This window comes from Stegodyphus dumicola, chromosome 3 (assembly GCF_044657685.1).
Source record: "Stegodyphus dumicola isolate Sdum_Otavi_A_Nest chromosome 3, ASM4465768v1".
In the NCBI taxonomy this organism is placed as follows: domain Eukaryota; kingdom Metazoa; phylum Arthropoda; class Arachnida; order Araneae; family Eresidae; genus Stegodyphus; species Stegodyphus dumicola.
The window spans coordinates 59,401,591-59,421,067 of record NC_140770.1 but is presented as its reverse complement, the minus strand read 5'-3'; the positions used below and the strand labels follow the sequence as shown (position 1 = coordinate 59,421,067).

At 33.3% G+C, this 19,477-nt stretch overlaps 1 protein-coding gene across 1 annotated transcript; it reads right to left on the bottom strand.

The window, feature by feature from the left end:
* Window positions 1-515: 515 nt before the first annotated feature.
* LOC146998008 (uncharacterized) lies at window positions 516-18,508 on the bottom strand. The gene is made up of 4 exons (XM_085812938.1): window positions 18,351-18,508; window positions 13,447-13,637; window positions 10,419-10,528; window positions 516-1,000 (listed from the first exon to the last, which is right to left on the bottom strand). The coding sequence occupies exons 1-4, from the start codon at window positions 18,465-18,467 to the stop codon at window positions 645-647; spliced, it is 774 nt and encodes a 257-aa protein (XP_085669064.1). The 5' UTR covers window positions 18,468-18,508; the 3' UTR covers window positions 516-644.
* Between the last annotated feature and the right edge of the window lie 969 nt (window positions 18,509-19,477).

Sequence of the window (19,477 nt, the reverse complement as noted above, 5' to 3'; positions counted from 1 at the left end):
GAAATAAAAGGAAGAAAAAAATATCATTGTGTAAACAGATTTCTGTGGTAGAATGAGAGGAAAAAATTCAGTCTGCCTCAGAACTGGCATTATTTATAAGAAATGGATGGTACTAGAACACCTACCACATCATATGAACTCATTTCAGGCGATTTCTGAGCAACCTCAAAATTCAAAGTGTAGCTATGCAAAAACAGACTTTTCATGCGAAGATATAAAAACTACGACGGCCACAGTGTTGAAAGAGATGTCATAAATCACTCAATTTCATATTTTAAAAATGTTTCCAGACTTTTTAATGTAATCTGATATGGAGTCCCCAGTGCAATTCCCAATTTATAAATGAAATACTCAGTCTGAAACCTATTTAATAAATCTGTACATATATAACAAACATAATTCTAATTTCAACAAATATAATTTCAGTTTTAATTTTATGCTTTAAGAATTTTATATCTTGAAGCCCAGGTAATTATTAAATTATTCTCCACTCTGATTAAATAAATATATTTTATTATTTGTATGCTTGTAATCATTTTCTTTAATTACACATATTTCATACATAATAAGCCTCTATCAGAGTTAAATAGTGTAGGTGTAGATATTATGCTTTTACTGCTATATTCTTCAAACAGTTTTTTCTTCTAATTCTTCTTGCAATTATGCAAAAGTCCGAACTTTCTTTTGACCAAGAAAGGCACTTTCGCATTTTGATACCGATATAGCTTCAGTACGTCTTCCTTTGTTGTTTTGGAAATGTTATATATAGAATCATTCTTCTGAAAGTTTTCTTTTCCACGATTATATCTGGAACCTTGATTAGAGGAAGAATTTTCCGAAGATGCCTGGAATCTCTTTCTCTCAACATATTTCAGATCTCCTTTTCCATCTTGAACAGAAGAGATACCATTATTTAAAGGCGTTGCAAAAAGAGGGCTGTTATGAAAATCCTGACTTTTCCTTTTCGCTACATTTTTATATTTTGTATCTTGTCCTGAATCTGTTATGGAAAAAAAAAAAAAAAAATTAAAAGAACAAAAATAGTACATTTGCTTGCAGTGTATTGAAATACGATTAAGTAAAACAGTAATATTCACTTCAAGTAATTATTAACATTTCACCATTTCCCTCGAGACAGAATGGTCGATTTGAAAAGTATTGTCGAGCATCAGCAGCACACAGTCGTCGGGGTTAAATGTGGGCTGGATCGTAACCGCAAAACAGACTCGTCTGCCGTTCGTAATTTGAACCTATTATATGACATTAAAGGAAAAAGAAATATGCCAATGTGCCTTTTAACAGGTTTTTCTCACAGAAGGAAAAAAAAAAAAAACTAAGCTGTTTGTATATTTTAGAATGATTATAATAAAGGAAAGAAAAATATATAACATTTTTATTAAAACATTTTTATTTAAAGAATTATTTCTCTTCAGTTCATTTAAACTAAATTATTGTCTGACATAGTTAAATATCGTCTGCTTTTAAAACAACTCAAGTAAAACTGATAGAAAGTTGGGCCTTGTGTTCTTTCCATAGATATAAATATTTATTTTATTTATTTTCTATTATTCAACACGCCAGAATGCAGAGAAAATGAAAAGAGTTGAATGATGGCCTAATTAGACACGCTCTCTCCACAACGGGAGTGGTATTAGGATTGTTGTGGTTTACTCTATTTGAAAAAGTCTTTAAAAGAACATCCTACCAATTCAACCCCAGTATAGCCGAGAGATGGCAGCACCTGATTACAGAGTAAAATTTTCTCTTCTAAGATCCTAATAAAGCAAAGGCAGTCAGTTGTCGAACGCTCGGGGATACGCACGTGTGTAGCTTGGAATGTTGTTAAGTTTGAAATTTTTGCATCTAATTTGATCTTCATAATTAATTATCGGCGATTCCTAAGAGGATCATACAAAGATGGAAAAAAGGAAAGAACTTCTGGTCCATTTCAACAGGCATTGCAATAAAACTATTGCTCATGCCTTTAGGGGCTCGTCTTTGTTAAGTTTTCAGATAAGAAACTAGTTAACACAATATAATTTTTTCTCCCTGGTAAAGAGACGTTACTCAACATCCTTGAATGGAATTTTTCTGAATAGACAGCTGGTGAAAGGGGGAAAAGAAACATTTCTGAAGTCAGTTTTCGAGGCAAAATTTGGAGGAAAGAAAAAGAAGCAAATAATTCAATTTTGTAAAACAGTGAAATGGTTTAAGCTATTTCTTGAGAATAAGCAAATTTAACCTTGGAGGAGATGAACAAGACGTATTAAATACGCTGGTGCCTTGCACAACAAATCTGATTCATTCTGCAACAACATTCGTTATGCAGGGGCTAGGTTTCCATAAGTAACTGCGGTAATAATTTTCATCCGTTTCCAAACTCAATCCGAAAGCACGAAGCATCATAAAAACTTCAGAGAATATTAATAACACCGTCAATGCTCGAACATCATAGAATTCATTAAATATAAAAATACTTATACGCAATATCTATAAAATAGAGTCTCACAGTTTTTAGTAACCAATTAGGACAAAATCCTTATGAATTCTAATCAGTACTTTTAACCACTTTCACTTAAGCCTGCCAGCTTTAATAGCGGGCCACTGCGAATGATTTCAACACATCCGAGAAACATTTTTTTGACCTTTAATTTGCTTAATGAATGCACATTAAAGTGTAGTATTTTTCTGAGTATAATCGAAACTTTCCCGAAAAGATTTATTTTCAAGTAACGTACAGTTTTTACATTTTCTTTTCTAGAGTTTTTTGTTTCACCGTAAATGAAGGCTTTCATTTACATGTTCCTAAGCGAACATATTACAAATAACAACTTAGACTGACGTTAGCGGAAAGTTCACTGTAAGCGAGTTGAATATGTCCAGAATTCGATGTATTTTGAGTGCTAAATTTCTGAGACAATGACTTCAAATTTTATTTTGAAATATCAATATGTTTATCTTGATCCATCGTAACATGATTAAAATTAAGGTTATGATATCAAAGGGAAACATACACTCCATTCTGCAACACCTTCTGGACTATTTTGTACTGTTTTAGGTAACTTCAAGTTTCCAAATTATTATGTGGCTTTTCTGTGTACTAAGAGCTGATCACAGCAATAAGAGGTATTACATAAGATTCTTTCATCAAGTACTCACTTATTTCTGAATACAAAATTCTTATTTGTCCTAGATTTTTGAGAAGAAAGTTTATGTCTTCCACTCTTTCATTTATGTAGAATTTTTCCGACAATTTGCCTAGCATGCTATTTATATTGATTTTTCTGGTAATTAACTATATGAAAAGTGTTGGCAATTTAGATCCCAAAGCATGAAAACTAAGATTCGTTTCTTGCTGATAACCCACAAAGTAAGTAGGAAAGAAAGGGTGAAATACGCTGCACCATCTTCCTTGTAGTCCTGATAAAATTATTTGGAGATTTTCAGAAAGGTTCTACAGGTACAACAATTTCCAATAAGATGCAGACATTTTAAACGCAGTTTACAAGTGTGTAAAAAAGCAGCTAAAATTATTTTCTGCAAATGATACTTATTTTCTTCCCAACTCAGATATGTGTCTGGATGCTTAGAGCTATTTGTTCAAAAGAAAAGATTCTGCCACACCTGCTGATGCATCCGTTTGTTTCCGGCAATAATGCCATTCAAAGAGGTTTTATGTGATTGCATGTCATAACAGAACTACGTTCAACTGAATTTATTAACATGTTGACACTTACATATTTTCCATCATAAGGGTTAATTTTTAAGGCAAAATATCTTATTCAGTATTTTTAAAGTACATTCTTCCGGATCCTATTATTATTTCACAACAGATTCAGGTATTTTAGATTTCATAACAGAATTAAGGTAAAATTATGGGGGACACCAGCGATGTACCACGGGCCAACTGGTAGTGCCTTTCCGTACTAACTCTTAAAAAAAAAAAAAAAAAAAAAAAAAAAAAAAAAAAAAAAGATAATAAAACAAATCTGAAAGGTTTCAGATTTCACATTATGCCCAAAGGGGCTTTTTTTAAACATTTTCTGTGTTACCTCTATTTATTGAATAGCATGTTCTTCGCACTTAAGCCACACAAATTCAACAGCAATATCACAAAATAGTATATAAAACAGCCAGGGGCGTAGCTAGAGGGGGGCATCTGTCCCCGGGCGTAGAAACCAAGGGGCGCCAAACTGATGTTACGACATTTTAGAATTACATATTTTCCATCTTTGGCAAGCAGTTGTTGAATCTTCAGTAATCTTCAGTTGTGTCACGAAATCTTCAGTTGTCTCTGGGCGCTGAAATCCCTAGCTACGACTCTGAAAACAGCATATGTGTTTAGGATTTCCGATAGATGGTCTCGCGCGCTGGACATAATTTTTCCCCCCGTGCAGTGTTGCCATTGCTCGCTTTGAAATCGTTGAGTTTGTTAATCAAGTGTTACAAAATATGAAATCAATAATAAAGCAAATTTCAAATTCTAAATTCGGGCTTCCAGATGCCCATATTTAGTTTAAGGTTACATTATTTAAAATTTGATGGCTCTGGGTGCCGTTGTTTTATCACAATGCGAGAAACATACATACATTAATGCAGATTATTCATTATTTAATTTCTTTAAATATAAGACAGGGGGATAATATTTGGCAACAACACTTTGAAAAGTAAAACGGACATTTAAAGTTTTTAACGCAAAATGCCAAAACGAAATTAATAGCCCTTCTGGGCTAACGCCCTTTGGGCTTTAAAAAAAAAAAAAAAAAAAAAAAAAAAGAGAGAGATTTATAAAAATTTACAAAGAATGGCTGAGGAAATAGGCAACGGAAGATTTCCAAATTATCTCAGAATTTACTTATTATGGTACATCGTGCAATACCACCCTACGCCCTGCATCCAGTATTTATTAAAAACTAGCTACCCGCTCCGGCTTCGCACGGGTATAAAATATTAATGGATATTTTAACAATGAATCGCAGTTCATAATCTTTTTCTGAACTTACATACCTCACCTTAAATTACGATTTTTGAAAATAATTTCCCTAATATTAAATTGATTTAACTCTAAATTTTGACCAAGATCTTAATAGAAAATTCAATCCATAAATTATGGTTTTATTTAATCTAATCTTATCTAACCTTATGTACTTATAATTACTATAAGTGCGATTTAAAAATTAACCTTAGAATAGAATATCATTTATATTTTAAAACTACTATCATGCAATTATTTATCATATAATTACTGATACGTTGTCGCGCTGAAAGCTAGAGAGCTCCGATAATAAACGCGTTCGATCGCTGCTAAATTCAAAGTGCTATAAGGAGAACCGCGGCCTCCGACGCGCTATTTTTAGGCACGCTCCCGCCGCCCCGGCCGGCCGGTACCGCCGCAAACGCTACGTCCCGCAATTTTTAAATCTGTAGACCTTTTCAGTGTGTACAATACTTAGTACATTATTTTGATAAATCTCGTAGGGTTCAGCCTGCGTTTGCAATGTAAGCGGAAAAAATGCAATTATTTACGACATCGCATTAGAAACCTAAAAAATAACAGTATTTCTCCACTATTTAATAGATGTTATTATACATATAAACCTTTCTCTTCAATCACTCTATCTATTAAAAAACAAAAACCGCATCAAAATCCGTTGCGTAGTTTTAAAGATTTAAGCATACATAGGGATTATAGGGACAGAGAAAGCGACTTTGTTTTATACTATGTAGTGATAATGATTTAGGACATAAAAGAGATTACAGTGTAGTCTCAATGCAATTTGAAATTCACAACTTAAATTGAACAATCTGCTTTAGTGTAACAAAAATAACAGATAAACATAATTAGTATACAGATAAACATAATAAGACGATTATAATAAGTACTGGGAGCACAATGAATATAATAATATAATGAACTGTAATAATCACACTAAAGAGGAAGGTTTCAATGGGGTTATTTCCATAACAGGTTTACAATAAAAACGAAGGCCCATTTTTAAATAACAGGCATTGAATATTATGTAGGAATATAGCTGTGAAATCCACTCAGTTTCGAATTTTAGAGAATTTAGTATAATCATGTATTATGAATATCAATACATGATTATACTAAATTCCCTAAAATGCGAAATCAATTTTGAATAACCATAAGGAGCTGCCAGCGGACAACTATAACAACCAAAGTTCAAAGTAAAACTGTTTATTTACCCGTCGACCTGGTATTTACACAAAATCAGTGCTTAAAGTAGAACTCCACTAGCATGCGGAACACAAGTTCAAATTGTATAGAGTGCAAAGTACATGCTTAAGTAAAACTTTTCTCACCCTTGACTAAATGTTCGTAAAGTAACTGCGGCTAACAAGAGCTTAAGCTGATAGTCAAACCGCAATAGCAGAAAAACCGAAGAAGAGTGACTGTCAAACTCTCTCTGTTGAATTTTAGACCTTAAAAGCTCACTTTTACATTAAATTACTGCCTGGTGAAAGCTGAGGAAAGTAGACCTTATAGAAAAGGCAACATAATAACTGGGTAAACTCAAATAAAAACTTATACGGTCTTTTTAATCACGAAATCTAACCCGTAGCATTCGGATACAACCATAAAAAAAAATTAAAAAGAAACTAAGAAAACTACCTTTAATACCTTGAGTAACAATGATACGAATAATTGGAAAATAAAACATTCTTTTAATATCAATATCACTATGTACTCGAAAGGAAAACAAAGAATTAAGAATAATACTTTACTGATATTTTTTCAATGTATCATCTACAAAAAGGTCTGGTCAGTAATTTTAAATCCAATGTAAATTTAATTTAGCTTTATTTATTTCTAGCCCAAAGGGTGTTAGGCCGGAAACGGTACTAATTTCGTTTTCGCATTTTGCGTTGAAAACTTTAAATGTCCGTTTCATTTTTCAGACTATTACAACCAAATATCATTGCCATGTCTTATATTTAAAGAAATTAAAAAAAAATTAAGACTCTGCAAAAATTTATGTATGTTTCTCGCATTGTGATAAAACAACGGCATATAGAGCCATCAAATTTTGAATAACGTAATCCTCCACCGAATATGGGCCGAATATCGATTTCATACTTTGTAATACTTTAGCGAATTTTTAATTAACAAAGTCAACGATTTAAAGCCAGCAATGGCAACACTGAACGATTTTTTTTTTTTTTTTTTTTTAAATCTCTAGCGCGCGAGACTGTGTATCGAAAATTCTAAATATAAGGTCATTTTAAAATTATTCTGCAATATTGCTGTTGAATTGAATTTTATGGTTTAAGTACGAAGAACATGATATTTAATAAATAAAAGCAACCCATAAAACGTTAAAAACCGCCCCTTTGGGCGTAATGTAAAATCCGAAAGCTTTCAGATTTTTAGACCAAAGGGACTTTTGTCCCTGAAAGACTATTAATTTCGTTTTGCGATTTTGCGGTGAATCACTATAAATGTCCGTTTCACTTTTCAAACTGTTGCCACCCAATGTTAGAGTCCTGCATTATATTTGAAGAAATTAAATAATGAAAAATCTGCATAAATGTATGTCTATTTCTCACATTGTGATAAAACAAGGGTACATAGAGCCATCGAATTTTGAAAGACGTAATTATCTTACTTTATATGAGCATGTGGAAGACCAAATTTGGAATTTGTTTTATTATCGATTTCCTATTTTGTAAAACTTTAACGAATTTTCAATTAACAAACTCAAGGATTTCAATGCGAGCAATGGCAACAGTCTGCGGAGGGGGGGGGGGAGAAAAAAACCTTTTTACGAGTATCTCCAAAACGCGGAACTGTCTGTGTATCGGAAATTCTAAAGATGGGCTCATTTTAAAACTATTTTGCGACATTACTATTGAACTGAATTTTATGGTTTAAGTGCAAAGAACATGATATTTAATAAATAAAGGTAACACACAAAACGTTAAAAAGCACCCCTTTAGACGTAATTTAAAATCTGAAACCTTTCAGATTTTTTTAAATTAATTTATTTTTATTTATGTATTTTTGGTATTGGGAGATTCAATAAATAGTAGATAATTTAGATTCAATAATAGTAGTAAATAATTCAATAGATTCGAATGCAACAGGTTAATTATGTTTCGATATAACTTCCTTGAAACCCAACTAGCATTATAATTAGTGCATTCTATTAATATTAATATTAATTAAATGCGTTCTATTAATATTAATATTAATTATTATTTCTATTAATATTAATTAAATGTAATGTACACTGGTTATCATAAATTAAGGGAAAATCACAAAAATAGCGATAACTCCCTCAAAAATAAACCAAACGTGTAAAATTTGAATATGTTGCCAAGTAAGAGTAGCTGAGTAAAACTGCGATATGCAAATTAGTGGCGCTGCTTTCGGAATACGTCATCTGCGAGGAGCATAAAAGTCTATGTTTGAGAGCAAGCCCACATATTTCACTGTGACAGTAACATCAGAAATCTGAGATAGCCAATTCGTAAGAATGACCTCCAGGCATCATTTGCCTGCAGATCTGCGATGGAGAGCCATTGGGAGACTAGAGGCAGGATAAAGTCAAACAGAAGTGGCCAGATGGGTAAATGTGAGTCCTTCTGTGGTTCATAGACTTTGGAGGCAATTTCAAACCACAGATTCGGCATCTAGGAGGTTCAGCCAAGGACGGCCAACTGCTACGACGAGTGCCGATGATTGATATTTGACATTATGTGCACGTAGGAATAGAACCGCTACTTCGACTCTTCTTAGATCCTCCTTTACTGCAGCCACCGGAAGGTTCGTGTCAACGTCAACTGTGCGTAGAAGGCTTCACGAAGATGGTCTGTATGCGAGGCGACCAGCCATTTGTGTGCCGCTCACGTCACGCCATAGGAGAGACCGTTTTCATTGGGCACGACAACATGTCAACTGGACGACTGATCAATGAAGGGCGGTTCTCTTTACGGATGACCCCAGGTTTAGTCTAGAAAGCAATAGTAGGCGTTATTTGATATGAAGAGAACCTAGAACCCGTCATCATCCGTCAAACATCTGTGAAAGAGATGCATACGGAAGAGGCAGTGTCTGTGTTTGGGGTGGCATCTCTTTGGGTGGACGCACAGACCCCCATGTCTTTCCAAGGGTAACTGTGAATACTCAGATTTATAGGGATGACATCCTTGAAGTTTATGTGCGCCCATATACCGGAGCAATAGGTGATGCTTTCCTGTTACAGGACGACAACGCAAGACCACACAGGGCTCGCATCCTAGATGGTTATCTTCAACAGGAAACAATTATGCGCATGGAGTGGCCAGCCCGATCTCCGGACTTGAATCCTATCAAGCACGTTTGGGATGCTTTAGGGAGGGTCGAGCTGCTCACAATCCGCCCTTGTCGGGCTTCCTATGGAACTGATAGACCGCATAATTGAAAGCATCACTCATCGCTGTATGTGCTGTATTGCTTCTAGAGGCGATTATATTCCATATTGAAGTTACTTTTCTTATAGCAAACTGACACCTTCGATTTGTTCATTTTATACATGTGCTAATTTCTATACTACCACATCTGTCTGGTAATTTCTTTTTATGTTATTTGATACCTTACTGTGTGTTTTATATTGTGGGTAAGTTTCATCAAATTTTACATGTAACTTTTCCAGTAATCGTGATTTTTGTGATTTTTTCTTAATTTATGATAACCAGTGTAATTAAGAGTAGAAAACCAAAGCAATTTAGAAACTCTTGCCTATTGAAAACTTCCCCCCACACGAATTATACATGCAAACCTAAAATAAACTTTTTTGGAATTATATATTTTTCATGGTTTTAGATATGTGCACTTAATTTACATATGCTCTTAGAATTTAAATGATATTGCAAATTAGTTCGCAGCAATAATTAATTTTTTATTTTTGCAATTAAAATTTCTTACTAAAATTTTAAATTTATATTAGCTTTATACGAATAGAGAACATTTCTTATATATATATATATACTTTTAATGCGGCCGATTGCAACCAAAATAGAAGGTGCAGAACTACATGTTATAGCAGTCCTATATACAAAATTTCAAAGTTCTGAGGCTACTCGTTTTTGAGTTATGCGAGATACATACATACATACGTACAAACGCCACGAAAAAAAATCTCTTCTGAATCCAATTTAAATCGGTTTTATAATTCGTTTGGGTAAAAAGAGTCCTTTTTCCTGTCCTTACGTACAGATTTCACGCAAAAACATTATTAAATTGCATTCGATAGCAGTCAAAATGGATATTTTCTTTGAAATATGGTACCCGGAATTTTTAGTGATTAGAACACTTCCTTTACTTCGTACAAGGAAGCGAAACAGTAGAAAATCAGTGTGAACTTTCTTCCTAAATCTAGTAACAAATCTTGAGATGTGACAAAACATGATTTTACCTGAAATATTTCTGTAATGTGAACTAAGACTCTGCTTATCTACGTGACTTGACTTTGCTTCCGAAGAGGTGAGATGTAGCTTTCTGTTTTGACATACAACTTCATTTAATCTGAAAGATATATTACATAGAAATCTTGACCAATTTCCGTCTGTCAAAATAAAGGAAAATGACTAGCACAATTGAAGCTAAACACACTTGATTCCTTAGGATTTTATTAAACTAAGCTGTTTTTATTTATTATATATAATTATAAGTAAAAGAGCAGTTTCAATATTTAAATTATTCAGAAATATTTCACAATATATATCTGTGTGCCCACCAGCGGCCGAGCGGTAAAGTCGCTGAACACTGGTAGTTCGGTCCGAGGTTCGAACCCCGCGAACGGGCTGGCTGCATGGGCGGTTTCGTGGTTTTTCCCATGTGTAACGTGTATACGAGCCAGTTTCCCTCAGAAAGTCCTCCACGAAGGCATCCCTCCCCTTAGGCAGATAGCCCTGGAGGCTTTGCCATAATCACACACACAATATATATCTTAAAGTATAGGTAGGATATCATCCACAAAGCACAATTTCGATTGGTTATTGCTTTCTGATGATAGTTTCATTCTTTTAGAAATGTGGTTTTGGCAACAGTTTTTCATTCATTGCTTTGGATACTGGACTTCTGACTGTTTTCTCTTGAAAATATGAGATTTATTGCTTATTTCATTGTAATTTTTTTATAACACACTTTTATTAAAATTTCTGTTTTTTTTTGCTATTGTTTGTTTTTTTGTAGTTGTTCTGCAGAGTAAAATTCTGTGCAGTTTTTAAATTTAATTTTTGGCATTTTTCCTTTAGGGATTTTTCTGGTACATTTAAAAGCCAGACGAGGGCTGGCCGCGTAGCAGCTAGTTTGAAATTTATTATCATTAAACGCTGGCATACATTGCGCATTCTTTTTTCCAGGTGAAATACTCAACATAAAATTAATATTCATTTATAATAAATTATTATAAATTATATTCATTTATAATAAAATTGGGTGCAGTGTCTGGAAATCTCATAGGATCACCAATGAGCGAGCGGAGTCTCTAATACTGATGATAAATAAAGTTTCTAAATGCCTGATGATCTACACTGACTACCAATGAGTATTTGGACACCTATGCAAATGACGATATCTGCGGTTCCAAGGTACGTCACGGACTCCGCCGGTATATATCGTGTAGGAAACAGCATCGGCTTTAGTCGCATGCAAGATGCCTCGCAGTTCGGAGCTCTCTGATTTCGAGAAAGGTATAATTATCGGGTATCACAAATGTGACCGATCCTTAAGGGACAAATCTAGCAATCTGAAGTACCCAAAATCGACAGTGGCCTGTGTGATTAAGAAGTGGAAGGTGAGCGGTGATTGTTGGAATGTGCCCCGAGTCGGCAGACCAACGAAACTGGGAGATAGAGACCGAAGAGTGCTGTCCAGAGAAATTCGGAAGAACCGAACCCAACCGATGGCCCTCATCCGCGAGTTTCAACAAGCATCCGGGAGTATTGTTTCAATGAATACTATCCGTAAGGAAGCACATCTGCTTGGTTTTCATGGTCGTGCTGCTGCCCATAAGCCTTTGATCACAAAGTCCAATCGCGCTTCTCGGTTAATGTGGTGCAAAGCACATCGAAATTTGACCGCAGATCAGTGGAAACGGGTACTTTGGAGTGACGAATCAAGGTTCACCCTTTACCGTTCGGATGGCAGGGTCTGGGTTTGACATCTACCTGGAGAACTTCTCCTGCCAGAATGCATTGTGCCAACAGTCAAGTTCGGCAGAGGTGGAATTGTGGTCTGGGGATGTTTCTCCTGGTATCGGCTGGGACCCTTGGTCCCCATTCATGGTAAGCTCAACTCCGATGCCTACTGCACTATTTTGGATGACAATGTGCTTCCTACGTTGTGGCAGTTTTGCGGGTTGGACCCCTGTTACTTTCAGGACGAAAATGCCTGTTGTCATGTTTCGACGTTAACCAAGCCTTGGTATGGTGCCAATGGAGTTCATCGAATGAACCTGAACCCTATCGAGAACCTCTGGGACGAGTTGCATCGCCGAATTCAGGGGTGCACTACCCGTGCAAAATTGGTGAAGGAACTTCTATGTCTTCTCCAAGCCGAGTGGAAGAAAATACCACTAGCTGTCATACAAAGACTTGTGGAAAGTATGCCCCGGAGGGTCCACGCTGTAATTACCTCTCGTGGAGGCTCTACCAACTATTGATTTTGAATAAAGTTAGTTTTTCTTTTCTATCACAGGTGTCCAAATACTTATTGGTAGTCAGTGTATACTCGAATCCTGGCGAACGGGCTTGCTGTATAGGATTTCGTAATTTCTCTCTGTGTAACGTAGATACGAGCTAGTTTTCCTTAAAATTCCTCCAGGAAGGCATCCCTCCGCACAGGCGGATATTTTTATTTTTTACTTATTAAATGAAGGAAGGCTTACTCTCAGGCTAGTCTGTACCCTAGACAAAGAACTAGGTTGGATCATTCTTTATTAATTTAATTATATTTATTTCCCATTTTCAAATCTTTAATTTTAATTTACCAAATTTTAAATTTGAAAACTTATTTCACATGTAAGATTTTAAAATGAATTCTTAAAAAAATGTTTAACTTTCAAGCCTCCAAAATCCTTTGAATTTAGTTAATTATAGTTTTTACTATTACACATCCTCTTTACATGATTTATTCTAATTTATTATCGCAGAATACTAAACAATTATTATTGCTGACGTTGCATTTTCACTAGGAAATACTTCGTTTTTATTTGTAAATAGAAGGATTCCAGAATATAATAGTATTTACATAGAAATTCGCATTATTAAAATGAATATTTAGCAAAGTAATTTGAAGAAATTAATAGTTTTATTGAATATTCTGAATTTAGAATAAAATGTCAGAAATAACGCAATTAATTTAACACATATCAAAAGTTAGATCAGTAAATTTTACTTAGAAGTTGTTGCTACTAAAAATACTACATAAACGATACTCACTTCTGATGTGCCTGCTGGAGTAGATCATCTTTACTTTCAATTTCTGCTTTTGCAGTTTTGTATAAAGAGCACAAATTCTTTTTTAAAACATAAATCATCTGCGTTAATTCAGATATTTTGGCATCTTTTTCTAGATTAGATACGTTCAGTTTTTCAGCTTCTTTAAGAAGATTCTGGTATTGTGCTTCTCGCTGCGAAAAGATTATTTATTTAGTTTTTCTCTAAAATATAAACAGAATCTTACAAATATTATAAAGGTAATTCGGAAAACGTAGAAGCAAAAGATAAACAACATTTATAAATATTATTATAGTAATTTACAAAATAATAAATGTATATAGTATAGTAATTTACCAAATAATTTTGGAAATTTTGTTATAATATTTAGAAATTATCGGTGTCTGAATCTGATCAGAATGAATTTTTTAAGTTTTTGGTATTGTAGAAAACAACATAGAAGAAAATTAAATTAGGGCATGAGATTTAAAATATTTATTTTAAATAAATTTATTTCTGAATTTTCTTTAATCAGAAAACAATTAAATTATATGTTATTCAACTACCCAATAAAATACAGTTTTCAATTAAAAAATAAATGAGAGGGCAAACATTTTGATTTTTGTTGATATAAATTTCGAAAAACCAGTTTTTATCTATGGTCACTTACGCCTCACAAATATAATCTAAAATTTTGTTTATAGACTTCTCTTTTTATTTCAACAACAAATTAGGTTTTATTTATAAACGAATAGTCCGAAGTATTAAAATAAAAATCCCTGTCAGAAGGTGTATGAAGATCTTATTAACATGTTAAAATTTGAGGGTGTTGTAGAGTTCAAGCAAAAGACAAATCATTTTCGCTCAACCTCATACGCAAAAAAAAAATGGCCTCAAACACCTCTGGAATAAATATGCTGAGTGTGCACTTTCGCACACTCGAAATGAATATTGCAGAGAACTGTACGAGTCACCCGCCCTAAAAGAAAAAAAAAAAAAAAAAAAAAACCCGAAGCGCTATCTGCCATTTAATTATGCTGACAGAGCATCTCGAAAGAACTTTTTTCTTTTTTTTTTTCCTCCCTGAATAAGTGGAGTGATAATTTCCAGTAAAGTTCAAACTATCCTACACCCATTCTGATGAAGTTTTTGTAACTTTGGATATCCTCCCCCCGAAGTTCATTTAAAAGTTGATTTAATGCTCCCAATTGATCAGGGCGAGCTTATACAGTCATGTAATTAATTCCCTTTTCTTCTTCTTTTTTGTCGCCTAGAACAGAAATTAATTCGTTGGAAACTTCAAGAATTGCAACTGGCACTTCGATACCCATTTTGCAAACAAACGGAGGCGAGTTGTCAGTCTGGCTCTGATTGGTCTAAACATGGAGGTAGGAAAGGGAGGAGGGGCCATTCCGCGCTAGAAGTGAAGCACTGCTTTGAAGCTTGGGTCACCAGACGGGGTATTCTTTGTTTACATTCAGAAGCTCGCTTGACAAGATTCTGATAGTATTTCGACACACGACAGTTCCACAGAAATCGAAAAAGGGACACTCTCGCATGAAAGAAACATTCATAGTGTAATGGATAATAGCGATTTGTATAGTTTACTGACATTTACGCAAAAATCACATCTTGGTTATTTTTCGATAACTAACAACAGCGATTTTGATTATGAATTTGTTTTATAAAATTCTAAGCTGTTGCACTACAAAAATATAGATTTTAAGAAAATTGCTAAAAAAGATCTGCCAAAATTTATTTTCTAGAAGATTTGAAAAGTTTGAAACTTGATGGCTAAATGTAAATATAAAATTATGTATGTTAAAATATTTGTAATTAGGCACATAGGTCAGATTAAGTTTTTATTAAATAGAGTAACGCATGCAAGGGCTATCTGCCTAAAGAGAGAGATGCTATCGTGGAGGAATTTTGAAGAAAAACTGACCTTTGAGTGGGTATTAAAAATAATACTTATAATTTTCATTCAAATTATATACATATATATTTTATGTAAAACTTTCGGGTGTATGCTAAATTAGTGTAAATTACTTTACACGAAAAATATAGTGAATGCACAGAAATTAAAGATTTGCACATGCCGGAAATGATAAATAGGAAATATGTATGGGTATTTATGCATGTGCTTGCAAAAAGCATGTATCTGCCTTTGACAAAATACTTAAATATTCATTAAATTATTATAAATGTATTTGAAATGAAGAATTCATTTACTTATAAACAACTGTGAAAGTACTGTGAAGAAATCTAATGATTAAATGTATCTAATTTATAATGATTATAAATGTTATCTAAATATATAATAACCTTAATATTGAATTGTAAACATAAATTGAAATCCTGTTGACAAATACGTTATAAAACTATTTAAGCAAGAATTGTTCGTATTGGAAAGCAATCTGTTAAAAGGTATTGTAAAGCAAATGCTATGAGATGCGCACTTAAGAACGTAATAAAGAGTTTTGGAATATGTATTGTTGAAATGAAGGGTAAAAAAAAAAAAAAAAAAAAAAATCTGATAAGTATAATTAAAAGAATTATTCCCTTTACATTTTATAATAACTCAGTTACAAGTTTTAAATAATACTTTAAAAAAAAAAAAAAAAAAAAAAAAAACTTATCTTATTCCCTTTCAGAAATGTTCAGAGAAAGTCAAATACTATTTAATACCTATTTAATTATTAGGAATTAGCGAAATACTTATTTAAAGTATTTCGCTAATTCCTAATAATTCTCTAATTTAAAATGAACCGAATAGAGCATTAATTATAAATTGACTTACATTTTTCGATTTAAAAGATGCCTCAGAAGCCAAAAAATCATGTCATATTTAAGAAAGTATTTTAGGAAGAAGCTCTATAAATAGAAAAGAAATAATGCATAATTTTAATATTAATAATACAATAAACTTTGATCTTAATTTTTGTACCTTAACCGAATAAAATCGAATTACCTTAATTTTTTTTTCTAATGTAATTAACGAAAACTTGTGAAAATATTTCATTCAAATTAAACCATTCTGAGAAAAATGTCCTGTGAAGAGTATAGCATTTAATTCCGTTCAGAATGAAATGTTGTTTAAAAATATGTTGTTTTCACATACTTAGGACTCTGAAGTGTTGTAGAAAAAGAAAATATATACATTTATATGTATATTTGCGACGTAATTACAAAATATTTACACCCGAACGCGTCAAATCCCATAGAACTCAATGGTAAATGACCCAATGTTTTGGTCACCACGTAGGGATCGCCGGTGCTTCAGAGCAGGGTACGGAGAAACTTGTTTAGGGCGACTCCATCTTACTTCCTACCTCCATGGGTCTAAACTATGTGTCTTCAACCTTTCAGGCCCGAGGGCCTCATCAATAAATTCATAAAGATCCGCGGGCCACATGTCCGTCCAAAAAAAAAAAAAAAATAGTGTGGTCAGAAAATTTATATAAAAAAGGAAGGTTTGTTTTACAAGACTACAATTGATTCTAAGCGAAGAGGTAGTATTACTGATTTATATGTACATTGGTTCCAAAAAGTTAAATCTAAATCGAATTAAAATGTTTTGCAACATTTTTTTAACTATGAAAAGAAAGTAAAGATGATTGTACAGAACGATGTTACAAAATACAATTACAATAAAAAAAAAAAAAAAAAGAAGAAGAAGAAGAAGAAGAAGAAGAAACTTACAATTACTGGCGGGAGATGGTAATTACTTTAGTTTTAATCTGTGTTGTTGCAATTCGTAAAGTTTCCTCCAAATGTCTGTCAGCCGTGTTCTTGTTTTCGATTCTAGGATTTTCATTTTACAAAAATCTGTTCACATATGTAGGTACTACCAAACTTCACTAGCAGAAAAACGAAGATTTTAATTTACAAAAGCTTAATCAGACCCATTTTTACATACTCTGCTGAGACCTGGTCAATGACAGAAAAAGCTAAAAATATCATTTCTGTCTTTGAGATAAAAATTTTTGAGAAGTATTTTTGGTGGCATAAAATGTAACAATATCTGGAGAAGAAGAACTTACTCTGAACTCTATAAATCTTTTAAAGAAACAGATATAGTAAAATATATAAGGATTCAGAGAATTAAATAGGCAGGACACCTGGATGAAAATCGACAATGGATGAAAATCGGGTAACTAAAAAGATCTTCTCGGCCAGACCATTCGGCCCCCGAAAAAGAGGAAGACCTAAACTTAGGTGGCTCGACTGTTTGGAAACAGACTTAAGAATTTTAAAAATAACCAATTGGGTGTCCATGGCCAGGGATAGAAGAGCTTGGAATTCGATTCTGAGGACGGCAAGGGCCCATCCTGGGCTGTCTGGCCATTAAAGAAGAAGAAGAGGAAGACCCTATTCTACCAAACTCTTTCCTAGCAAATTAAATATATGTATATATATACATATATTTAATTATATATTATATATTATTATATATTTTCCGGCGGCGGCCACTAGCCGTTAGGGGCGTTGGCCACTACTAAGGCCGGAAACAGTGGTCACTTTATTATAGAGGCTCTTAATAGGTGGGCCAACATTGCGTCTTATGAAGGGATAGACAATTTACATCCAGGCCTTCTTCGGGATTCAAATCCGGGCCCTTCAATTCAGCAGTCAGAATCATTAACCACTTTACTGTCTGGGCGGTTAGCAGATTAAATATCAATATAAATAAAAGCTAATCAATCAAACGTAAATGAGACAAAATTTGCCCATTGTGGAAAAATAGTTTTCTTACTAAACCTACATAGAATATAAAAATGATAACAATAAAAATTAACATTTAAAAAATACATAATATCAGCATACAAAGGAAAAAAAATAAAGTCGGTAATCTTAAAAATACATAACTGAAATATCTAAAAACTACAATATTTAAAAAGATATACCATTTCCTCTTCTTCTTTTCCTATTTTTTCTATTAATTCAAGCTCTTTAATCAATTCATCTTGGTCCATATCATCTCCTTCCGAAGAAACAGTAGAATCAATGATTTCGGGATTCATAACTCCAAGGAAATCATCGTCGTAATAAACTAATTCATAACTCTCAGGAATCATAGATAACACTAAGGAAATGAATAGATGTTATTTAAAGGAAAACAATAATTTTATATTGAAGAATTTCTATCAATATATATATATATATATTCATGCGGAGTAAAAATAGTTTACTAACTCTGTTTGAAAGTTTAAGACTCTACATACCAACTGAAATTTGTAGGTCACGCACCAGGTCACCCATTTAAGGTTTTTGTTATTCAGAAATGCATTTTCCCAGCAGGTTTGATCGTATATATGACAATTTAAAATATGTTGGTAATGTAAGTCGCCAGTAGCCAATGAAACTGCGTATTGGAATTAAATTCCCAATGAGGTATGACGGACTCTGAATCAATGTTTTATTAATTTAGAAATAAAGTATGACTGAATTCTTTGGCATTTTTATTTTAACAACTTAAATTTTGATGGCACATTTCTTTGAAGTGAGGTGCATTAACATTTCGAACACATCGCACGCACTTTTACCTCATTTTTAGTAGTAAAATAACTTTTATCAAGTTGTTTTATCAAGTGTCTGTGTGCATTCAGTCTATTACGACCCCATACGTACGGGTTCGTAATACACTGAATGCACACAGAATTTTACCTTTAACTGGACAACAGTATTTTAATTGGAATTAAAATGTTTGAATTATCGAAGAATTTGTTTTTTGTAGTTCCTTAGTTGCTTACGCATTAAAAATTGCCTGTGTTGGCAAAGGGCCCATTTTCAAGGCATAAACACATGAAAATCCTGAAAAGTGGAAAACGCATTACTTCCTTGTACGAAGTAAAAAGGAAGTATAGTAATTGCGATAAGTTTCAGGCAGCATATTTCAACGAAAATATGCATTTTGACCGCTATCCAATGAAATTTAACGATGTTTTTGCGTGATATTTGTTTACGTAAGGGCCCCCCCCAAAAAAAATATAAAATTGCTTTAAAATGAATTCCGAAGATTATTTTTCGTGGC